The 22,328-nt window shown below is 44.7% G+C and overlaps 1 protein-coding gene across 2 annotated transcripts; it reads left to right on the top strand.

Moving 5' to 3' along the window:
* The first annotated feature begins 584 nt into the window (after window positions 1-584).
* Window positions 585-16,849, top strand: armc1l (armadillo repeat containing 1, like). 2 transcript variants are annotated; one of them, XM_029656506.2, is made up of 7 exons: window positions 585-662; window positions 1,526-1,704; window positions 2,138-2,229; window positions 2,943-3,114; window positions 10,217-10,333; window positions 11,027-11,101; window positions 11,823-16,849. In XM_029656506.2, exons 2-7 carry the CDS (start codon window positions 1,552-1,554, stop codon window positions 12,015-12,017), a joined length of 804 nt encoding a protein of 267 aa, XP_029512366.2. In that variant the 5' UTR covers window positions 585-662; window positions 1,526-1,551; the 3' UTR covers window positions 12,018-16,849. The 2 variants fall into 2 exon arrangements, with proteins under 2 accessions (XP_029512366.2, XP_029512367.2); XM_029656507.2 differs by having other exon boundaries at window positions 657-742.
* The last annotated feature ends 5,479 nt before the right edge of the window (window positions 16,850-22,328 follow it).

Below are 22,328 nucleotides of genomic sequence, written 5' to 3'. Positions count from 1 at the left end.
CATGTCCCGGTGCCATGGGTGAGCGGAGTTAATACATTTTAGACCATTCCATTGACCATTCTAGTTCGTTTTCCATGTTGCTGCTCATGGGTGAGCGGAGTTAATACATTTTAGACCATTCCATTGACCATTCTAGTTCGTTTTGCATGTCCCGGTGCCATGGGTGAGCGGAGTTAATACATTTTAGACCATTTCTATTGCTCCTTAAATATTATCGCCACTGAACCGGGGTACCGGCCCATGCAAAACAAATTCACCTATTGCAGTGTTCTAAAACACTGCATCATCAAAACACATTTATCAGATGGCGGTAGGTAGACGGATAAACTAGTTAGCTAGTATGGACTCAATATTGGCAAATATTAGATGTATAAACTGTATATTATGAATAAGGTTGATCATATTCTCTTACCACATGGTTAATTTAGAAATGTGACCAAAACGTAGCAAAGAAATCGTGAAATAAAATTCTCCAGGCGAACTGAAATAGCCCGTGCTCAGCAAAACGTGCCGTGATTGGACATTTCAATTGGAATAAAAAAAATCTACGCCAATCAGAAGGGCTCACCATGCAACGTGACAGAAGCTGTTCGACTAATGAGGCTTCCCCCTTTCCACAAAATCGTTGTTTTGTCTGTGTGCACGAGCCGGTTTGTCTCGCGGTAAGACGTTTCAAATCTTGGCGGTTTTAGTTGCCGACTTTTAATGGAATTTGTAATAGTTGATCAAAATATATATTGAGGTAAAAAGAAAAGTTGCAAACTAACTTACCATACTTTCAACAAAAAAAAACATATCTGGATATAAGTGAAGTTAGTTTTCAGCCAAATAAGTTATTAGCTAGCTTAGTTAACGAACTTGTTTTGCTAATCTACATAGATATGTGTTTCATGACATTGACGTTAACTACTCAATTCAATTCATTGTATTTTTTCGTCGTTTTTACGTATTTTACGTTTAGCTAGCTGGGTAGCAACAAACCCTAGATAACGTTAGCTTAGCTGGGTAGCAACAAACCCTAGATAACGTTAGCTTAGCTGGGTAGCAACACACCCTAGATAACGTTAGCTTAGCTGGGTAGCAACAAACCCTAGATAACGTTAGCTTAGCTGGGTAGCAACAAACCCTAGATAACGTTAGCTTAGCTGGGTAGCAACAAACCCTAGATAACGTTCGCTTAACTGGGTAGCAACACACCCTAGATAACGTTAGCTTAACTGGGTAGCAACAAACCCTAGATAACGTTAGCTTAGCTGGGTAGCAACAAACCCTAGATAACGTTAGCTTAGCTGGGTAGCAACAAACCCTAGATAACGTTAGCTTAGCTGGGTAGCAACAAACCCTAGATAACGTTAGCTTAGCTGGGTAGCAACAAACCCTAGATAACGTTAGCTAGCTCGACATACACAGTATCGTTAGTGAGGCCAAGCAAGGCAGTGTGTTAGCATCATCCACCTGCCCTTTTCAATACATCTATTGTGTCTAATTATACATCTTATCTCACTACACCTTTCTCTGCCTGCAGAGACTCGGTAAGTTAGATTAACTAAGATGATGGATGCTCTGTCTGTGGTGACCCAGCTCCGGGACCTGGCGTCGGAGCCCCAGAACCGGGAGGCAATAGTCCAGGACCAGGGCTGTCTCCCCGGCCTGGTTCTCTTCCTGGACCACCAGGACCCGCAAGTGCTGTTCGCCACCCTGCAGGTCGGTTTAACCTGCTACTGGCCCCCTAGCTACAGAAACCACAATGACAATCAAACAAGCAAGAACAGAACAGACAAAAACAGAGATCCCATAAATCACTATATGACTAATAGGTTACAGCTGCAGATTGAGCTGTATTTTTTTACATTATAGTAAAGCTAGTTGGAAACTGTAAAAAAAAAAAAAAAAATCCACAAGAAGAAACAAACAAAAAACACAACAGTATACAAAGCAATATAATTGTCTTACGCTGGCCATCCTTCCAAGTCTTGTCTCGTTGAGGAAAGGAAGCCTGGATGACCGAGGCTAAATATAACCAGACAATACAGATTTAAAAACGATGCCAACATGACAGTGACACTCAACATCCCCCTGAAACTTGGGAACAGGATGTAGTAGTGTCTCTTTCTGATTTGTAATCTCTCCTCTCAAGACTATGCGCTACCTGGCAGAGTGGCCCCTGAACATCACCACTATGAAGAATGAACTGGGCATGATGGTCAGCCTGGTGACCCTGATGGAGAGGTCAGTCCACTCTCTCGGGTCCCTGTTTAACTGTGTGTGTGTGTGTGTAAAAAAAAAACTGTCTACCTATGGCTTCGGCATCACAATTGTGAATTGCAACAATGTGCATCAATCAACTGGGCAAATTAATGTTTTCAATGAATCCTACTCCTCTCTTGGTCCTGTCTCTTTGTGTACTAACTCTCTGGCACTGACTCTACACACACACACACACTGGACTGAACACACTCACACATACTTACACTGACAATACACATATAACATACGCTGCTGCTATTGTCTTATCTATCCTGTTGCCTAGTAACTTTAACCCTACCTATATGTACATAGCTACCTCAATTACCTCGTACCCCTGCACATCAGCTCGGTACTGGTACTCCCTGTATATAGCCATGTTATTTTCTGGTACTTCCTGTAAATAGCCATGTTATTACCTGGTACTCCCTGTAAATAGCCATGTTATTACCTGGTACTCCCTGTAAATAGCCATGTTATTTTCTGGTACTTCCTGTATATAGCCATGTTATTATCTGGTACTTCCTGTATATAGCCATGTTATTACCAGGTACTCCCTGTAAATAGCCATGTTATTTTCAGGTACTCCTGTATATAGCCATGTTATTTTCTGGTACTTACTGTATACAGCCATGTTATTATCTGGTACTTCCTGTATATAGCCAGGTCATCTGACATCCTGGCCCTGTCTCTTGTAGGAGTGGTTTGTGTGATGACATCAATACCCTGTCGCGGGAGGTGTATGGAATCCTGAGTGCCCCGCCCAGCCCAGAGAAGGAGAGGAGGAGAAACAAACCCCAGTTCTTCCTCAACTCCTCCAAAGGGAAGAACAAGTCTGTCACTCTGCACATCCAAGGCCTGGACAGCACTGTGAGTGTATATATACTGTACCAGTCAAAAGTTTGAAACGCACCTACTCATTCCAGGGTTTTTCTTTATTTTGACTATTTTCTACATTGTAGAATAATAGTGAAGACATCAAAACGATAAAATAACACATGGAATCATGTAGTAACCAAAAAAGTGTTAAATAAATCTAAATGTGTTTTTGCTTCTTCAAAGTAGCCACCCTTTGCCTTGATGACAGTCTACTCTATATATAAATACAGTTGAAGTTGGATGTTTACTTACACTTAGGTTGGGGTCATTAAAACTAGTTTTTCAACCACTCCACAAATTTCTTGTTAACAAACTATAGTTTTGGCAAGTCGGTAAGGACATCTACTTTGTGCATAACAAGTAATTTTTCCAACAATTGTTAACAGCTTGGAAAAGCCCAGAAAATGATGTCATGGATTTAGAAGCTTTTGATAGGCTAATTGACATAATTTGAGTCAATTAGAGGTGTACCTGTGGATATATTTCAAGGCCTACCTTCAGACTCCGTGCCTCTTTGTTTGACATAATGGGAAAATCAAAAGAAATCAGCCAAGACCTCAGAAAAAAAATTGTAGACCTCCACAAATCTGGTTCATCCTTGGGAGCAAATTCCAAACGCCTGAAGGTACCACGTTTATCTGTACAAACGATAGTACGCAAGTATGAACACCATGGGACCACAAAGCCGTCATACCGCTCAGGAAGGAGATGCGTTCTGTCTCCTAGAGATGAACGTACTTTGGTGTGAAAAGTGCAAATCAATCACAGAACAACAGCAAAGGACCTTGTGAAGATGCTGGAGGAAACGGGTACAAAAGTATCTATATCCACAGGAAAACGAGTCCTATATCGACATAACCTGAAAGGCCTTTCAGCAAGGAAGAAGCCACTACTCCAAAACTGCCATTAAAAAGCCAGACTACAGTTTGCAATTGCACATGGGGACAAAGATTGTATTTTTTGGAGAAATGTCCTCTGGTCTGATGAAACAAAAATAGAACTGTTCTGCCATAATGACCATCATTATGTTTGGAGGAAAAAGGGGGAGGCTTGCAAGACGAAGAACAAAAGTAGTGATCCACCTGACCTAAAACAGGGGATTTTTACTAGGATTAAATCTCAGGAATTGTGAAAAACTGAGTTTAAATGTATTTTGCTAAGGGTTATTTAAGCTTCCGACTTCAACTGTACATATACACACAGCTCACTACATGCATATCCTCAGAAGCCAGGCTTATGTCAGGAAAGCCTGGAGGAAGGCAGAAATATGCTAAAAAGGGGTCTAGTGGTGGAGTCTAAATAGAAACTAGTGACGCATTGTTACTTATCAAACCAGTCAAATGTTTTGTGTGAGTGGAGCTCCAAACAGGAGCCCCCCTACCTGTCAATTGTGATATACGTGGGTTGATAACCACTCTGTCTCCTACTATAGACAGCGGGCTGACTAGTGATTGATAACTGTCTCCTACTATAGACAGCGGGCTGACTAGTGATTGATAACTGTCTCCTACTATAGACAGTGGGCTGACTAGTGATTGATAACTGTCTCCTACTATAGACAGCGGGCTGACTATTGTGATTGATGATAACTGTCTCCTACTATAGACAGTGGGCTGACTAGTGATTGATTGATAACTAGTGATTGATAACTGTCTCCTACTATAGACAGTGGGCTGACTAGTGATTGATAACTGTCTCCTACTATAGACAGTGGGCTGACTAGTGATTGATAACTGTCTCCTACTATAGACAGCGGGCTGACTAGTGATTGATAACTGTCTCCTACTATAGACAGCGGGCTGACTAGTGATTGATAACTGTCTCCTACTATAGACAGCGGGCTGACTAGTGATTGATAACTGTCTCCTACTATAGACAGTGGGCTGACTAGTGATTGATAACTGTCTCCTACTATAGACAGTGGGCTGACTAGTGATTGATAACTGTCTCCTACTATAGACAGTGGGCCTAGTGATTGATAACTACTATAGACAGCGGGCTGACTAGTGATTGATAACTGTCTCCTACTATAGACAGTGGGCTGACTAGTGATTGATAAACTATAGACAGTGGGCTGACTAGTGATTGATAACTGTCCTACTATAGACAGTGGGCTGACTAGTGATTGATAACTGTCTCCTACTATAGACAGTGGGCTGACTAGTGATTGATAACTGTATAGACAGTGGGCTGACTAGTGATTGATAACTGTTTCCTACTATAGACAGTGGGCTGACTAGTGATTGATAACTGTCTCCTACTATAGACATTGGGCTGACTAGTGATTGATAACTGTCTCCTACTATAGACAGTGGGCTGACTAGTGATTGATAACTGTCTCCTACTATAGACAGTGGGCTGACTAGTGATTGATAACTGTCTCCTACTATAGACAGTGGGCTGACTAGTGATTGATAACTGTCTCCTACTATAGAGTGGGCTGACTAGTGATTGATAACTGTCTCCTACTATAGACAGCGGGCTGACTAGTGATTGATAACTGTCTCCTACTATAGACAGCGGGCTGACTAGTGATTGATAACTGTCTCCTACTATAGACAGTGGGCTGACTAGTGATTGATAACTGTTTCCTACTATAGACAGTGGGCTGACTAGTGATTGATAACTGTCTCCTACTATAGACAGCGGGCTGACTAGTGATTGCTGTGGGCTGACTAGTGATTGATAACTGTCTCCTACTATAGACAGCGGGCTGACTAGTGATTGATAACTGTCTCCTACTATAGACAGCGGGCTGACTAGTGATTGATAACTGTCTCCTACTATAGACAGCGGGCTGACTAGTGATTGATAACTGTCTCCTACTATAGACAGCGGGCTGACTAGTGATTGATAACTGTCTCCTACTATAGACAGTGGGCTGACTAGTGATTGATAACTGTCTCCTACTATAGACAGCGGGCTGACTAGTGATTGATAACTGTCTCCTACTATAGACAGCGGGCTGACTAGTGATTGATAACTGTCTCCTACTATAGACAGCGGGCTGACTAGTGATTGATAACTGTCTCCTACTATAGACAGTGGGCTGACTAGTGATTGATAACTGTCTCCTACTATAGACAGTGGGCTGACTAGTGATTGATAACTGTCTCCTACTATAGACAGTGGGCTGACTAGTGATTGATAACTGTCTCCTACTATAGACAGTGGGCTGACTAGTGATTGATAACTGTCTCCTACTATAGACAGTGGGCTGACTAGTGATTGATAACTGTCTCCTACTATAGACAGTGGGCTGACTAGTGATTGATAACTGTCTCCTACTATAGACAGTGGGCTGACTAGTGATTGATAACTGTCTCCTACTATAGACAGTGGGCTGACTAGTGATTGATAACTGAGTGGGCTGACTAGTGATTGATAACTGTCTCTAGTGATTGATAACTGTTTCCTACTATAGACAGTGGGCTGACTAGTGATTGATAACTGTTTCCTACTATAGACAGTGGGCTGACTAGTGATTGATAACTGTCTCCTACTATAGACAGTGGGCTGACTAGTGATTGATAACTGTCTCCTACTATAGACAGTGGGCTGACTAGTGATTGATAACTGTCTCCTACTATAGACAGTGGGCTGACTAGTGATTGATAACTGTCTACTATAGACAGTGGGCTACTAGTGATTGATAACTACTAGACAGTGGGCTGACTAGTGATTGATAACTGTCTCCTACTATAGACAGCGGGCTGACTAGTGATTGATAACTGTCTCCTACTATAGACAGTGGGCTGACTAGTGATTGATAACTGTCTCCTACTATAGACAGCTAGTGATTGATAACTGTCTCCTACTATAGTGGGCTGACTAGTGATTGGGCTGACTAGTGATTGATAACTGTCTCCTACTATAGACAGCGGGCTGACTAGTGATTGATAACTAGTGATTGATAACTCTCCTACTATAGACAGCGGGCTGACTAGTGATTGATAACTGTCTCCTACTATAGACAGACTAGTGATTGATAACTGTCTCCTACTATAGACAGTGGGCTGACTAGTGATTGATAACTGTCTCCTACTATAGACAGTGGGCTGACTAGTGATTGATAACTGTCTCCTACTATAGACAGTGGGCTGACTAGTGATTGATAACTGTCTCCTACTATAGACAGTGGGCTGACTAGTGATTGATAACTGTCTCCTACTATAGACAGTGGGCTGACTAGTGATTGATAACTGTCTCCTACTATAGACAGTGGGCTGACTAGTGATTGATAACTGTCTCCTACTATAGACAGTGGGCTGACTAGTGATTGATAACTGTCTCCTCTATCAGTGGGCTGACTAGTGAGACAGTGGGCTGACTAGTGATTGATAACTGTCTCCTACTATAGACAGTGGGCTGACTAGTGATTGATAACTGACTATAGACAGTGGGTGAGTGATTGATAACTGTCTCCTACTATAGACAGTGGGCTGACTAGTGATTGATAACTGTCTCCTACTATAGACAGTGGGCTGACTAGTGATTGATAACTGTCTCCTACTATAGACAGTGGGCTGACTAGTGATTGATAACTGTCTCCTACTATAGACAGTGGGCTGACTAGTGATTGATAACTGTCTCCTACTATAGACTAGTGATTGATAAGCGGGCTGACTAGTGATTGATAACTGTCTCCTACTATAGACAGAGGGCTGACTAGTGATTGATAACTGTCTCCTACTATAGACAGCGGGCTGACTAGTGATTGATAACTGTCTCCTACTATAGACAGCGGGCTGACTAGTGATTGATAACTGTATAGACAGCGGGCTGACTAGTGATTGATAACTGTCTCCTACTATAGACAGCGGGCTGACTAGTGATTGATAAGACAGCGGGCTGACTAGTGATTGATAACTGTCTCCTACTATAGACAGCGGGCTGACTAGTGATTGATAACTGTCTCCTACTATAGACAGTGGGCTGACTAGTGATTGATAACTGTCTCCTAACTATAGACAGTGGGCTGACTAGTGATTGATAACTGTCTCCTACTATAGACAGTGGGCTGACTAGTGATTGATAAGTCTCCTACTATAGACAGGGCTGACTAGTGATTGACTATGACAGCGGGCTGACTAGTGATTGATAACTGTCTCCTACTTCTGACTAGTGATTGATAACTGTCTCCTACTATAGACAACTAGTGATTGATAACTGTCTCCTACTATAGACAGCGGGCTGACTAGTGATTGATAACTGTCTCCTACTATAGACAGCGGGCTGACTAGTGATTGATAACTGCTACTATAGACAGCGGGCTGACTAGTGATTGATAACTGTCTCCTACTATAGACAGCGGGCTGACTAGTGATTGATAACTGTCTCCTACTATAGACAGCGGGCTGACTAGTGATTGATAATCTCCTACTATAGACAGCGGGCTGACTAGTGATTGATAACTGTCTCCTACTATAGACAGCGGGCTGACTAGTGATTGATAACTGTCTCCTACTATAGACAGTGGGCTGACTAGTGATTGATAACTGTCTCCTACTATAGACAGTGGGCTGACTAGTGATTGATAACTGTCTCCTACTATAGACAGCGGGCTGACAGTGATTGATAATGTCTCCTACTATAGAATGGGCTGACTAGTGATTGATAACTGACAACAGTGGGCTGACAATTGATAATTTAGACAGTGGGCTGACTAGTGATTGATAACTGTCTCCTACTATAGACAGTGGGCTGACTAGTGATTGATAACTGTCTCCTACTATAGACAGTGGGCTGACTAGTGATTGATAACTGTCTCCTACTATAGACAGTGGGCTGACTAGTGATTGATAACTGTCTCCTACTATAGACAGCGGGCTGACTAGTGATTGATAACTGTCTCCTACTATAGACAGTGGGCTGACTAGTGATTGATAACTGTCTCCTACTATAGACAGCGGGCTGACTAGTGATTGATAACTGTCTCCTACTATAGACAGCGGGCTGACTAGTGATTGATAACTGTTGAGGGCTGACTAGTGATTGATAACTGTCTCCTACTATAGACAGCGGGCTGACTAGTGATTGATAACTGTCTCCTACTATAGACAGTGGGCTGACTAGTGATTGATAACTGTCTCCTACTATAGACAGCGGGCTGACTAGTGATTGATAACTGTCTCCTACATTAGACAGTGGGCTGACTAGTGATTGCAGCATTGTATCTTTCTGATGTGTGTAGTCGGCAACAGTGTTGTTTCCAAGTGCTACTGAATAAGCTCAACTGAAATGCACTAATTGACTATGATACACATGACTTCACGTCTACAAATCCATTCCAAATCTTTATACTATACACGACACAGGGGTGGAGTATGTATATCTGGCCTAGTGCGGCAGCAGAAATGCTAGGAATGTGCCTGACAAACACAATCATTTGCCTCTAATTTACTTGCGTTTGTAGCAGATCTTGGCCTGGTAAAAGTGAGCTGCCGCTGCTGCTGGGTAGTCAAAACTGTCCATCTCCTTGAAGCAGCTTGATGCACATCAGCCTCGTTACTTTATCGTCAAGGAGCGATCTTGAGGCCATCTTTACTCTGTTTTGGAGAAAGAATCCCCTCTCGGAGGCCTTACTGGAAACAGGGATTATCAACAGCTTTTTCCAGTTTTTCCCAGTCAGGGTACACTTAGCTGAAGACCTCTATGAGAACCTCTGTCCTCTGGCCAGTCAGCTGAAGACCTCTGTCTTCTGGCCAGTTAGCTGAAGACCTCTGTCTTCTGGCCAGTCAGCTGAAGACCTCTGTCTTCTGGCCACTTAGCTGAAGACCTCTGTCTTCTGGCCTGTCAGGGTACACTTAGCTGAAGTCCCTTATGAGAACCTCTGTCCTCTGTGTGGGTAGGAATAGAAACACACAGCCAACACTAATGTCCAAGGATTTATTATCTTATGAAGTATATTTGCCCTTGACGTCGACGGGTATTTCCATCAATTTAAAAAATCATTATTTTGCAGTGGACTTTTCTTCTCCCAGACAATTTGTCCGGCAACAATTTTATTTATTGGATTTTATCAGCTATAAAAGCCATGGTTTACCGGCTTCCGGAAACCCTGCTGTACACCAACTGACTGTGTGTTGTCCAGGCCCAGCGAGGTGTGTGTGAGGAGGCTCTGCTGAAGGTGAAAGGAGTGATCAGCTTCACCTTCCAGATGGCTTCTAAGAGATGCACTGTTCGCATCCGCTCTGACCTGCCCACTGAAGTAACTACGTCTGTCTGTCTGTCTGTCTGTCTGTCTGTCTGTCTGTCTGTCTGTCTGTCTGTCTGTCTGTCTGTCTGTCTGTCTGTCTGTCTGTCTCTCTCTCTCCGTCTGTCTCTCTCTCTCCGTCTGTCTCTCTCTCTCCGTCTGTCTCTCTCTCTCCGTCTGTCTCTCTCTCTCCGTCTGTGTCTCTCTCTCCGTCTGTGTCTCTCTCTCCGTCTGTGTCTCTCTCTCCGTCTGTCTCTCTCTCTCCGTCTGTCTCTCTCTCTCCGTCTGTCTCTCTCTCTCCGTCTGTCTCTCTCTCTCCGTCTGTCTCTCTCTCTCCGTCTGTCTCTCTCTCTCCGTCTGTCTCTCTCTTTGTCTGTCTCTCTCTCCGTCTGTCTCTCTCTCTCCGTCTGTCTCTCTCTCTCTCCGTCTGTCTCTCTCTCTCCGTCTGTCTCTCTCTCCGTCTGTCTCTCTCTCTCCGTCTGTCTCTCTCTCTTTGTCTGTCTCTCTCTCTCCGTCTGTCTCTCTCTCTCCGTCTGTCTCTCTCTCTCTGTCTGTCTCTCTCTCTCCGTCTGTGTCTGTCGCTCTCCGTCTGTCTCTCATACACACACACACACACACACACACACACCCCTGCCTACAGAGCTACAGACACAGATTAGCCCATTGGTTAAAGTGTTGTAATTTAATAGTGTCCATCTCTCCCTGTAGAGTCTGGCGTCGGCCATCGCTGCTACCAAGGTGCTGTCAGCCCAACAGGTGGTGAGGAATGAAGTTGGGGATGAGGTGAGACACTTGGCTCAGGAAAGAATGAAAGAACAATGGCCTGAGCTTCCATGTTAATTTCTGTGTGCCTCTCCTCCCCTCCTTCCCCTTCTCTCCCTCCCTCCCTTCTCTCCTCCCTCCCTTCTCTCCTCCCTCCCTTCTCTCCTCCCTCCCTTCTCTCCTCCCTCCCTTCTCTCCTCCCTTCTCTCCTCTCCTCCCTTCTCTCCTCCCTTCTCTCCTCTCCTCCCTTCTCTCCTCTCCTCCCTTCTCTCCTCTCCTCCCTTCTCTCCTCTCCTCTCCTCCCTTCTCTCCTCCCCTTCTCCCTTCTCCTCCTCCCCTTCTCTCTTCTCCGCCTTCCCCTTCTCCCTCCCTCTCTCTTCTCCTCCCTTCCCTTCTCTTTTCTCCTCCCTCCCTCTCTTCTCCTCCCTCCCTCCCCCTTCTCTTTTCCTCCCTCCCTCCCCTTCTCTCTTCTCCTCCCTCCCTCCCCTTCTCTCTTTTCCTCCCTCCCTCCCCTTCTCTCTTTTCCTCCCTCCCCTTCTCCTCCTCCTTCCCCTTTTCTCCGCCTTCCCCTTCTCTCCTCCCTCCCTTCTCTCTTCTTCTCTCTTCTCCTCCTTCCCCTTCTCCTTCTCTCCTCCCTCCCCTTCTCTCTTCTCCTCCTTCCCCTTCTCTCCGCCTTCCCCTTCTCTCCTCCCTCCCTTCTCTCTTCTCCTCCCTCCTCTTCCCTCCTCTTCTCTCCTCCCAGGTCCTGCTCCCCCTCAGTGTGTGTGTTGGTAATGTGAGGGAGGAGAACGTATCCATACCAGACTACCTCCCAGAGGACGAGAGTCCAGAGAGCGAGATGGACCGCGCCGTGTCCCGTACCGCAGCCAAGGACAACACCTCTGGCAGCTGGCTCGGCTCAGCAGCCACTTTCCTCACCAGATCCTTCTACTGGTGAAACTGGGGCCCTCGGGAGCCGGCATGGCTGTTCTCACAGGGGACACCTGAACTGGGAACACAGCAGAACTGCCCCCGTATGGCTGCATCCCCATTCTACAACACATCTCCTGAAGTGTACACTATGGCTGCATCCCCATTCTACAACACATCTCCTGAAGTGTACACTATGGCTGCATCCCCATTCTACAACACATCTCCTGAAGTGTACACTATGGCTGCATCCCCATTCTACAACACATCTCCTGAAGTGTACACTATGGCTGCATCCCCATTCTACAACACATCTCCTGAAGTGTACACTATGGCTGCAAACATGGGCTGTAGGTCTAAACATGGGCTGTAGGTCTAAACATGGGCTGTAGGTCTAAACATGGGCTGTAGGTCTAAACATGGGCTGTAGGTCTAAACATGGGCTGTAGGTCTAAACATGGGCTGTAGGTCTAAACATTGGCTGTAGGTCTAAACATTGGCTGTAGGTCTAACCATGGGCTGTAGGTCTAAACATGGGCTGTAGGTCTAAACATGGGCTGTAGGTGTAAACATGGGCTGTAGGTGTAAACATGGGCTGTAGGTCTAAACATGGGCTGTAGGTCTAAACATGGGCTGTAGGTGTAAACATGGGCTGTAGGTGTAAACATGGGCTGTAGGTGTAAACATGGGCTGTAGGTGTAAACATGGGCTGTAGGTGTAAACATGGGCTGTAGGTGTAAACATGGGCTGTAGGTGTAAACATGGGCTGTAGGTGTAAACATGGGCTGTAGGTGTAAACATGGGCTGTAGGTCTAAACATGGGCTGTAGGTGTAAACATGGGCTGTAGGTGTAAACATGGGCTGTAGGTGTAAACATGGGCTGTAGGTGTAAACATGGGCTGTAGGTCTAAACATGGGCTGTAGGTCTAAACATGGGCTGTAGGTGTAAACATGGGCTGTAGGTCTAAACATGGGCTGTAGGTGTAAACATGGGCTGTAGGTGTAAACATGGGCTGTAGGTGTAAACATGGGCTGTAGGTGTAAACATGGGCTGTAGGTGTAAACATGGGCTGTAGGTGTAAACATGGGCTGTAGGTGTAAACATGGGCTGTAGATGCACACGAGGGGACAGAGAGAAACAGGATGTGACCAGTGGTGTAAAAAGTAAAGATACCTTAATAGAAAATGACTCAAGTAAAAGTCAGTAAAATACTACTTGAGTAAACGTCAAAGTATTTGGTTTTAAATATACTTAAGTTTTAAAAGTAAAATAAGGAAATACTTCAAATTCCTTATATTAAGCAAATCAGACGGCAATATTTGCTTTTTACATTTTTCATTTACAGATAGCCAAGGGTGCTCCAACACTCAGACATCATTTACAGATAGCCAAGGGTGCTCCAACACTCAGACATCATTTACAGATAGCCAAGGGTGCTCCAACACTCAGACATCATTTACAGATAGCCAAGGGTGCTCCAACACTCAGACATCATTTACAGATAGCCAAGGGTGCTCCAACACTCAGACATCATTTACAGATAGCCAAGGGTGCTCCAACACTCAGACATCATTTACAGATAGCCAAGGGCGCTCCAACACTAGCCAAGACATCATTTACAGATAGCCAAGGGTGCTCCAACACTGACATCATTTACAGATAGCCAAGGGTGCTCCAACACTCAGACATCATTTACAGATAGCCAAGGGTGCTCCAACACTCAGACATCATTTACAGATAGCCAAGGGTGCTCCAACACTCAGACATCATTTACAGATAGCCAAGGGTGCTCCAACACTCAGACATCATTTACAGATAGCCAAGGGTGCTCCAACACTCAGACATCATTTACAGATAGCCAAGGGTGCTCCAACACTCAGACATCATTTACAGATAGCCAAGGGTGCTCCAACACTCAGACATCATTTACAGATAGCCATGGGTGCTCCAACACTCAGACATCATTTACAGATAGCCATGGGTGCTCCAACACTCAGACATCATTTACAGATAGCCAAGGGTGCTCCAACACTCAGACATCATTTACAAACAAAGCTTAGTGAGTCCTCCACATCAGAGGCAGTAGGGATGACCAGAGATGTTCTCTTGATTAGTGTGTGAATTGGACCATTTTCCTGTCCTGCTAACCATTCAAAATGTAATGAGAACTTTTGGGTGTCAGGGAAAATGTAAGGAGTAAAAAGTACATTATTTTCTTTAGGAATGTACAGTTGAAGTCAGAAGTTTACATACACCTTAGCCAAATACATTTAAACTCAGTTTTTCACAATTCCTGACATTTAATCCTAGTAAACATTCCCTGTCTTCGGTCAGTTAGGATCACCACTTTATTTTACGAATGTGAAATGTTAGAATAATAGTAGTGATTTGTTTCAGCTTTTATTTATTTCATCACATTCCCAGTGGGTCAGAAGTTTACATTCACTCAATTAGTATTTGGTAGCATTGCCTTTCAATTGTTTAACTTGGGTTAAACGTTTCAGGTAGCCCTCCACAAGCTTCCCACAATAAGTTGGGTGATTTTTGGCCCATTCCTCCTGACAGAGATGGTGTAACTGAGTCAGGTTTGTAGGCCTCCTTGCTCGCACACGCTTTTTCAGTTCTGCCCACAAATGTTCTAAGGGTTTGAGGTCAGGGCTTTGTGATGGCCACTCCAATACCTTGACTTTGTTGTCCTTAAGCCATTTTGCCACAACTTTGGAAGTATGCTTGGGGTCATTGTCCATTTGGAAGACTCATTTGCGACCAACCTTTAACTTCCTGACTAATGTCTTGATGTTGCTTCAATATTTCCACATCATTTTCTTTCCTCATGATGCTTTCTAGTTTGAAGTGGACCAATCCCTCCTGCAGTAAATCACCCCCATAACATGAGGCTGCCACCCCTGTGCTTCACGGTTGGGATGGTGTTCTTCGTCTTGCAAGCCTCCCCCTTTTTCCTCCAAACATAACAATAGTCATTATGGCCAAACAGTTCTATTTTTGTTTCATCAGACCAGAGGACATTTCTCTAAAAAGTAAGGTCTTTGTCCCCATGTGCAGTTGCAAACTGTAGTCTGGCTTTTTTATGGCAGTTTTGGAGTAGTGGCTTCTTCTTCTAGGACTCGTTTTACTGTGGATATAGATACTTTTGTACCCGTTTCCTCCAGCATCTTCACAAGGTCATTTGCTGTTGTTCTGGGATTAATTTGCACATTTCGCACCAAAGTACGTTCATCTCTAGGAGACAGAACGCATCTCCTTCCTGAGCGGTATGATGGCTGCGTGGTCCCATGGTGTTCATACTTGCGTACTATTGATGAATGTGGTACCTTCAGCTGTTTGGCAATTGCTCCCAAGGATGAACCAGACTTGTGGAGGTCTACAATGTTTTGGCTGATTTCCTTTGATTTTCTCATGATGTCAAACAAAGAGGCACTGAGTTTGAAGGTAGGCCTTGAAATACATCCATAGGTACACCTCTAATTGACTCAAATTATGTCAATTAGCCTATCAGAAGCTTCTAAAGCAATGACATTATTTTCTGTGCTTTTCCAAGCTGTTTACAGGCACAGTCAGCTTAGTTAATGTAAACTTCTGACCCACTGGAATTGTGATACAGTGAATTATAAGTAAAATATTCTGTCTGTTAACAATTGTTGGAAAAATGACTTGTGTCATCCACAAAGTAGATGCCCTAACCGACTTGCCAAAACTATAGTTTGTTAACAAGAAATGTGTGGAGTGGTTGAAAAACGAGTTTTAATGACTCCAGCCTAAGTGTCTGTAAACTTCCGACTTCAACTGTAGTTAAGTAAAAGTTGACAAAAATATGAATTGTAAAGTACAGATACCCCAAAAAAGGACTTAAGTAAAAAAGAAAACTTAAGTAGTATTTTAAAGTACTTTACACCACTGCCACTGACTAGGGTGACCACATTTAAAATACCCAAATATGGAATGATTTTGTGGAACTTTGTATTCTACATTTAATACATTTTTGGGCAGAAGCATCCTGCTTTTTTTGGGGTAAATTTGTTGTTTTGAATTTGTGGGTAAAATACAGGACATGATTGGTTGTGGGACAAAGGGCCAAAATGTGGGACTATCTGGAACATGTGGTCACCCTACAAAAAAAATCATGTCTTATGAAGGGTCGGATGGTACAATAGGCTGCTGCTAGAGAGAAAGGTCTTATCTGTTGATTTCTTTTGCAGCCCTGCTCACTGCTTTCAGGTAATACATCGGGATGAATGTACATATTACCCAACACTTCAATCGGGTCTATTTATCTGTGTTCACTATTCACTGTGTTTGCTGTTGGTCTCTACGCCTGTTGGAATATTTCATTATTGTTTACCTTTATGTTCTGAGGGTTTACTACGAAGCAGGCTCGGTGCGTTAGCTTGCCTAAATATTAAATATTCTGAAATAACTTTTGTTTATTTTTGGGGGGTAAAGATAAGCTTGGAATGGGAATTGTCTTACTCGACAACCCAAAACAAATATCTTAAGTTTTAGGCTTGTTAATGACAAAAGCTGAAGAACATAGGCACATGCTGGAGTTGTAGGTGAATTCCACGACAAAGGGCACCGCAGCTGCTCCCAGGGGATCTGTATGGATGCCTGATGAAACGTTACAAACCTGGGAGCAAGTGCTTTCTTAATAAACCAGAAATCAAGTTATTGATCCTGTTTGACTGTTTTATGGTCCACAGTACCCCCTCACATATTGTATGTAATTTTGTTTTTACTCGTTGCCCCTGAGGTGCCTAAAACGCTTGTAAATACTACCTTCAATGTGTTTCCTATTTCTGACATAAATGAGCCTAAAATAAAATCATTTCAACAAACCACAATCACCTAAAGAACTCAAATGAAGAGCAAAACATAGCATAACTTAAATACACAAGAACTCAAACTCAGTTAATAGAGAATATTAGAAACGTTTGACAACTTTGTCTAAATATGTTCCACATTGTGTCTCATTTATCTATGTTGCAGTGAAATCATGGTTGTAAAACAGTCACCACTAAGACCAACACCACAGGGGCCAACTACAAAGCAGGGTCAATGAGTTAGCCAGCTTGCTTTCCAAAATATTCTGAAATTACTTTTTAATAAAGATACATTTGAAATAGTCATGATACCCTGATGAAGACAGTGTTTAGCTATTAAAAGGTAATACATTGTTACGTCTGTCTGAGTGCAGCCAAAGCAATACCATGATCGTTAGGATCATTATCCAGGTTTTACCAGTAGGTGGCAGTATATTTACATATACTGTAGTCTTCTCTACTGTGTAGCGTGAAGTTGGCCCTAAACGCTGATCTGGGATCATTTCAGCATTTCCCCTCACTAATGGTTAGGATTTAGGTCAGGGGAAGCTGATCCTAGATCTGTACCTTTTTTTTAGGCGAGTTGTATCAACCTAGATGATTCAGATAAGTGTTAATGTTTCACATGAAGTGAACCCGCTGTAAGAGTTACACAGTATTAAACCCCACTGTGTATTCATTTCACTTCATCTGAGCTGCGGACTCTGAACTTGTGCCCATACTGTCGTTGATAAAGCCAAGGAATGCGTACACGTCGTTCAGAAACCATTATTTATCAGTATGATTAGCCTATTCTTTAGGGGGGGACGGAACAGGTGCATGAACAGCGATCAGAGATGTGATTAAAACAGAAGTGTGTGTTGTCCTCCACCTGTCCGCCAGGGGACCGGTTTCCCCCGTTCCACCGTCTCCAGGCTAATCCCTCAGTCGACGTCAGGAATGGCCGACCAGGACAGCAGCAACGCATCTCCAGAGACACAAGGTGAGCTGCCCTCGACAACTTCTCTCGTTTAACGTGTCCATTAACTTGGGGTGTCCGTGGACCGTACGGAGGGGCTTTTGAACCCCACTATTCTCTTTTGTTGATGAGAATATGTGATTGGAAGTAGCGAGAGCCGTCGGGTCACGGGGACCGGATTAACTATCAACCCATAGATCACTGAACCCGCCGGTTATTATGCAACTGTGTTTGTTTGAAACGGAAAACTACTTCTTTTAATACTAATACTTTTTAACGAGCTGTTTGGTCGTTCTCCAGACTAATTCGGGCACTAGGCTAGATACACCTGTTGGCTGGGGATGTTACACCGCGCAGTTTGGAATTCCTGCTGCCGTAGAATTCCCGGTGTTCCCCGCTGAGTTGATATGACAGGTGCAGCGGGTGGGAACAGACCCGGATTTTGTAACCCGCATATATCGTTAATTTTGAATCTCTATTACACAGTATCCCTGTCATGTTCGGCACACTTCTGAATTGTTCCAACCCAGACAAGGGAACTAATGTTGCGCCCAGGCTATCAAATGGGTGGCTATAGATTACATAAAGGGATTGTGGCTTTGTTGGGCTGTCGTGCCTTGCCTGGAAACACGACGTTGCATTCTATTCTACGTCAAATAGAAATTAGCGTTTGAATAAGGAAACTACTCTCCCGACCTCTACTATGATATTTAAAAATATATAATTGTATTCAACATTCTGACTTGTTGAGGTCTTGAGAGGAACGCGTCCTGACTCAAACGCTCATTTCTTCCCGAGTTGAATTCCAGGCAGTGTAGTGACCAAATCCAAGCACTGCCTGCTGATAGGATGAAGAGGTTTAGCCTACTGTGGAAGAGATTTGTTTTCAGTGTTAGGCTATGTGTTTGCATCATGGCCTATAATCTAGTTTTTGGCCATTTGATGTATTATGTTGTTCCCAGGAATAAGGAATATATGCCCAGTACGGTGGTTCTATGGGGCCCAGCGTGGCGGTTCTATGGGGCCCAGCGTGGCGGTTCTATGGGGCCCAGCGTGGCGGTTCTATGGGGCCCAGCGTGGCGGTTCTATGGGGCCCAGCGTGGCGGTTCTATGGGGCCCAGCGTGGCGGTTCTATGGGGCCCAGTGTTGGCGGTTCGATGGGGCCCAGGCCCACTAACCTATATCTCCCCAGTCCTAATCAATCTCAAATCGTTCTCTGCGTCTGGCGATGAAATAGTGACATTTTTGTACCCCACTTTGAGATTGAACTGTGGATGGTCTCCGTCCGTCTCATTTATGTTGAAGCCTTACATTACCCATAAGCAGTTTGTGTTGAAGCCTTACATTACCCATAAGCAGTTTGTTGAAGCCTTACATTACCCATAAGCAGTTTGTGTTGCGCCCTGGATGTCATCTATTTCAATGGGGATGCCCACAATGGCGTGGAATCGCAGCGCCCCCTTGCGGTTGAAGGCTCCGTTGGCGTGGAATCGCAGCGCCCCCTTGCGGTTGAAGGCTCCGTTGGCGTGGAATCGCAGCGCCCCCTTGCGGTTGAAGGCTCCGTTGGCGTGGAATCGCAGCGTCCCCTTGCGGTTGAAGGCGCCGTTGGCGTGGAATCGCAGCGCCACCTTGCGGTTGGAGGCTCCGTTGGCGTGGAATCGCAGCGCCCCCTTGCGGTTGAAGGCTCCGTTGGCGTGGAATCGCAGCGCCCCCTTGCGGTTGAAGGCTCCGTTGGCGTGGAATCGCAGCGCCCCCTTGCGGTTGAAGGCTCCGTTGGCGTGGAATCGCAGCGCCCCCTTGCGGTTGAAGGCTCCGTTGGCGTGGAATCGCAGCGCCCCCTTGCGGTTGAAGGCTCCGTTGGCGTGAATCGCAGCCCCTTGCGGTTGAATGCTCCGTTGGCGTGGAATCGCAGCGCCCCCTTGCGGTTGAAGGCTCCGTTGGCGTGGAATCGCAGCGCCCCCTTGCGGTTGAAGGCTCCGTTGGCGTGGAATCGCAGCGCCCCCTTGCGGTTGAAGGCTCCGTTGGCGTGGAATCGCAGCGCCCCCTTGCGGTTGAAGGCTCCGTTGGCGTGGAATCGCAGCGCCCCCTTGCGGTTGAAGGCTCCGTTGGCGTGGAATCGCAGCGCCCCCTTGCGGTTGAAGGCTCCGTTGTGAGACGGATGCTGCATACTCTGCATAATTTTCCAAACTTTGGGTTGCTAGCCAAATACCTGCCAAAAATTTCAACGTATGTATTGTTAGTATGTAAGGAAATCCATACGTAAATTGTTAGGATTGTAAGAAAAGCCATGCATGAAACGTAACCATTTTAAACTAGATCTGTAAACGTACAAACCCTGTTAATTAAGATTTACATATTCAATTCTTAATTTGTCTCCCTTTACTCAGTAGTTACAGATCTTCTCTATACGTACAAACTTTTGTCACGAATGTGGCATCTGCATAAGACAGGAAGTGAACGTAGCTAGTCAAAGTTAACTAATCGCTCAACTCTAGCCCCCGATGTTAGTTGCTTTGCAGCTTCCGGTTTCCTTTCCAAAATAAAAGTCTAAAGCATGTTTTAGAACGGCATTTCATTATGACGTTATACCAGTAGATGGCGTAGTATAGGCTTGGGGACATCAGCAAATGACTTGCGTGAGAATGATACTCTAAAGACAAAGAAGAGCCTTGTCTAGAATAACCGCCTGAGCAGTAAAATAGAAAGGAAATATGATTTAGTCTAGGCCTATTCCACTATCTAAATATGCCATGCTGTTGTGTGTTTAATGGCCATCTGGTTGCGTAATACATTTTTATAGCCGTGTGGGGCTACTGTGGTGGTAATGATGTAACGAATCATACTTTTTCCCCAGTATTTGGGAGCACGGACTGTAGGCCTAACTGGCTGACTACAATGCTTTTTCCCCAGTATTTGGGAGCACGGACTGTAGGCCTAACTGGCTGACTACAATGCTTTTTCCCCAGTATTTGGGAGCACGGACCAGGGCCTAACTGGCTGACTACAATGCTTTTTCCCCAGTATTTGGGAGCACGGACTGTAGGCCTAACTGGCTGACTACAATGCTTTTTCCCCAGTATTTGGGAGCACGGACTGTAGGCCTAACTGGCTGACTACAATGCTTTTTCCCCAGTATTTGGGAGCACGGACTAGGCCTAACTGGCTGACTACAATGCTCGCGTCGCGTGTACCAGGGTTGCAAAATAAATGTAGAAATCTATATATTATTAAATTATTGCACCCGCATTGCTCTCGCGTGCGACAACGAGCGTCTGCGTTGCCAAGTAGAAGTCTGTTCTATTTCTGATGCAGATCGCGCTGCAAGTCCTGCCTCTCCCATCTCCTCATTGGTTTATAGAAGCAGGTACCCACGTGCCATCTCCTCATTGGTTTATAGAAGCAGGTACCCACGTGCCATCTCCTCATTGGTTTATAGAAGCAGGTACCCACGTGCCATCTCCTCATTGGTTTATAGAAGCAGGTACCCACGTGCCATCTCCTCATTGGTTTATAGAAGCAGGTACCCACGTGCCGTCTCCTCATTGGTTATACCCACGTGGGTGACTGAAAGACGAACGAGGTCAGTAGCGGTAATGCACCTAATTTATGAAAGTTGCCAATCGCAATATAAAGTCAAGAGAAGAAAAATAATAGGAGGAGAGATGACTAGAAATGATTCGGTTGACCGCTTTATGTGTGGATTAGTTGTTGGAGTAGAGGACCTTGTGCAGAGCTGGTTAGGCTAGTGTGTGGTTAGTTAGTTAGTTAGTGGTTAGGCTAGTGTGTGGTTAGTTAGTTAGTTAGTGGTTAGGCTAGTGTGTGGTTAGTTAGTTAGTTAGTGGTTAGGCTAGTGTGTGGTTAGTTAGTGGTTAGGCTAGTGTGTAGTTAGTTAGTGGTTAGGCTAGTGTGTGGTTAGTTAGTTAGTTAGTGGTTAGGCTAGTGTGTGGTTAGTTAGTTAGTGGTTAGGCTAGTGTGTGGTTAGGCTAGTGTGTGGTTAGGCTAGTGTGTGGTTAGTTAGTGGTTAGGCTAGTGTGTGGTTAGGCTAGTGTGTGGTTAGGCTAGTGTGTGGTTAGGCTAGTGTGTGGTTAGTTAGTTAGTGGTTAGGCTAGTGTGTGGTTAGTTAGTGGTTAGGCTAGTGTGTGGTTAGGCTAGTGTGTGGTTAGGCTAGTGTGTGGTTAGTTAGTTAGTGGTTAGGCTAGTGTGTGGTTAGTTAGTTAGTGGTTAGGCTAGTGTGTGGTTAGTTAGTTAGTGGTTAGGCTAGTGTGTGGTTAGGCTAGTGTGTGGTTAGTTAGTTGTGGTTAGGCTAGTGTGTGGTTAGGCTAGTGTGTGGTTAGTTAGTTAGTGGTTAGTTAGTTAGTGGTTAGGCTAGTGGGTGGTTAGTTAGTTAGTGGTGAGGCTAGTGTGTGGTGAGGCTAGTGTGTGGTGAGGCTAGTGTGTGGTGAGGTTGTTTTCATGACCATGTTATCCAGAGCGTTGGTGACCATGTTATCCAGAGCGTTGGTGACCATGTTATCCAGAGCGTTGGTGACCATGTTATCCAGA

Source organism: Oncorhynchus nerka, linkage group LG24, assembly GCF_034236695.1.
Source record: "Oncorhynchus nerka isolate Pitt River linkage group LG24, Oner_Uvic_2.0, whole genome shotgun sequence".
In the NCBI taxonomy this organism is placed as follows: Eukaryota; Metazoa; Chordata; class Actinopteri; order Salmoniformes; family Salmonidae; genus Oncorhynchus; species Oncorhynchus nerka.
The sequence above is the reverse complement of the archived record's forward strand: the minus strand, read 5'-3'. Positions and strand labels throughout refer to the sequence as shown.

Bases quoted from the DNA above. Each gene is read 5' to 3' on its own strand.
- armc1l (XM_029656506.2), top strand. From the start codon at position 1,552: ATGATGGATGCTCTGTCTGTGGTGACCCAGCTCCGGGACCTGGCGTCG. The intron at 3,115-10,216 runs GTGAGTGTATAT...TGTGTTGTCCAG, and splicing joins TCCAAGGCCTGGACAGCACT to GCCCAGCGAGGTGTGTGTGA. The intron at 11,102-11,822 runs GTGAGACACTTG...CTCTCCTCCCAG, and splicing joins GGAATGAAGTTGGGGATGAG to GTCCTGCTCCCCCTCAGTGT.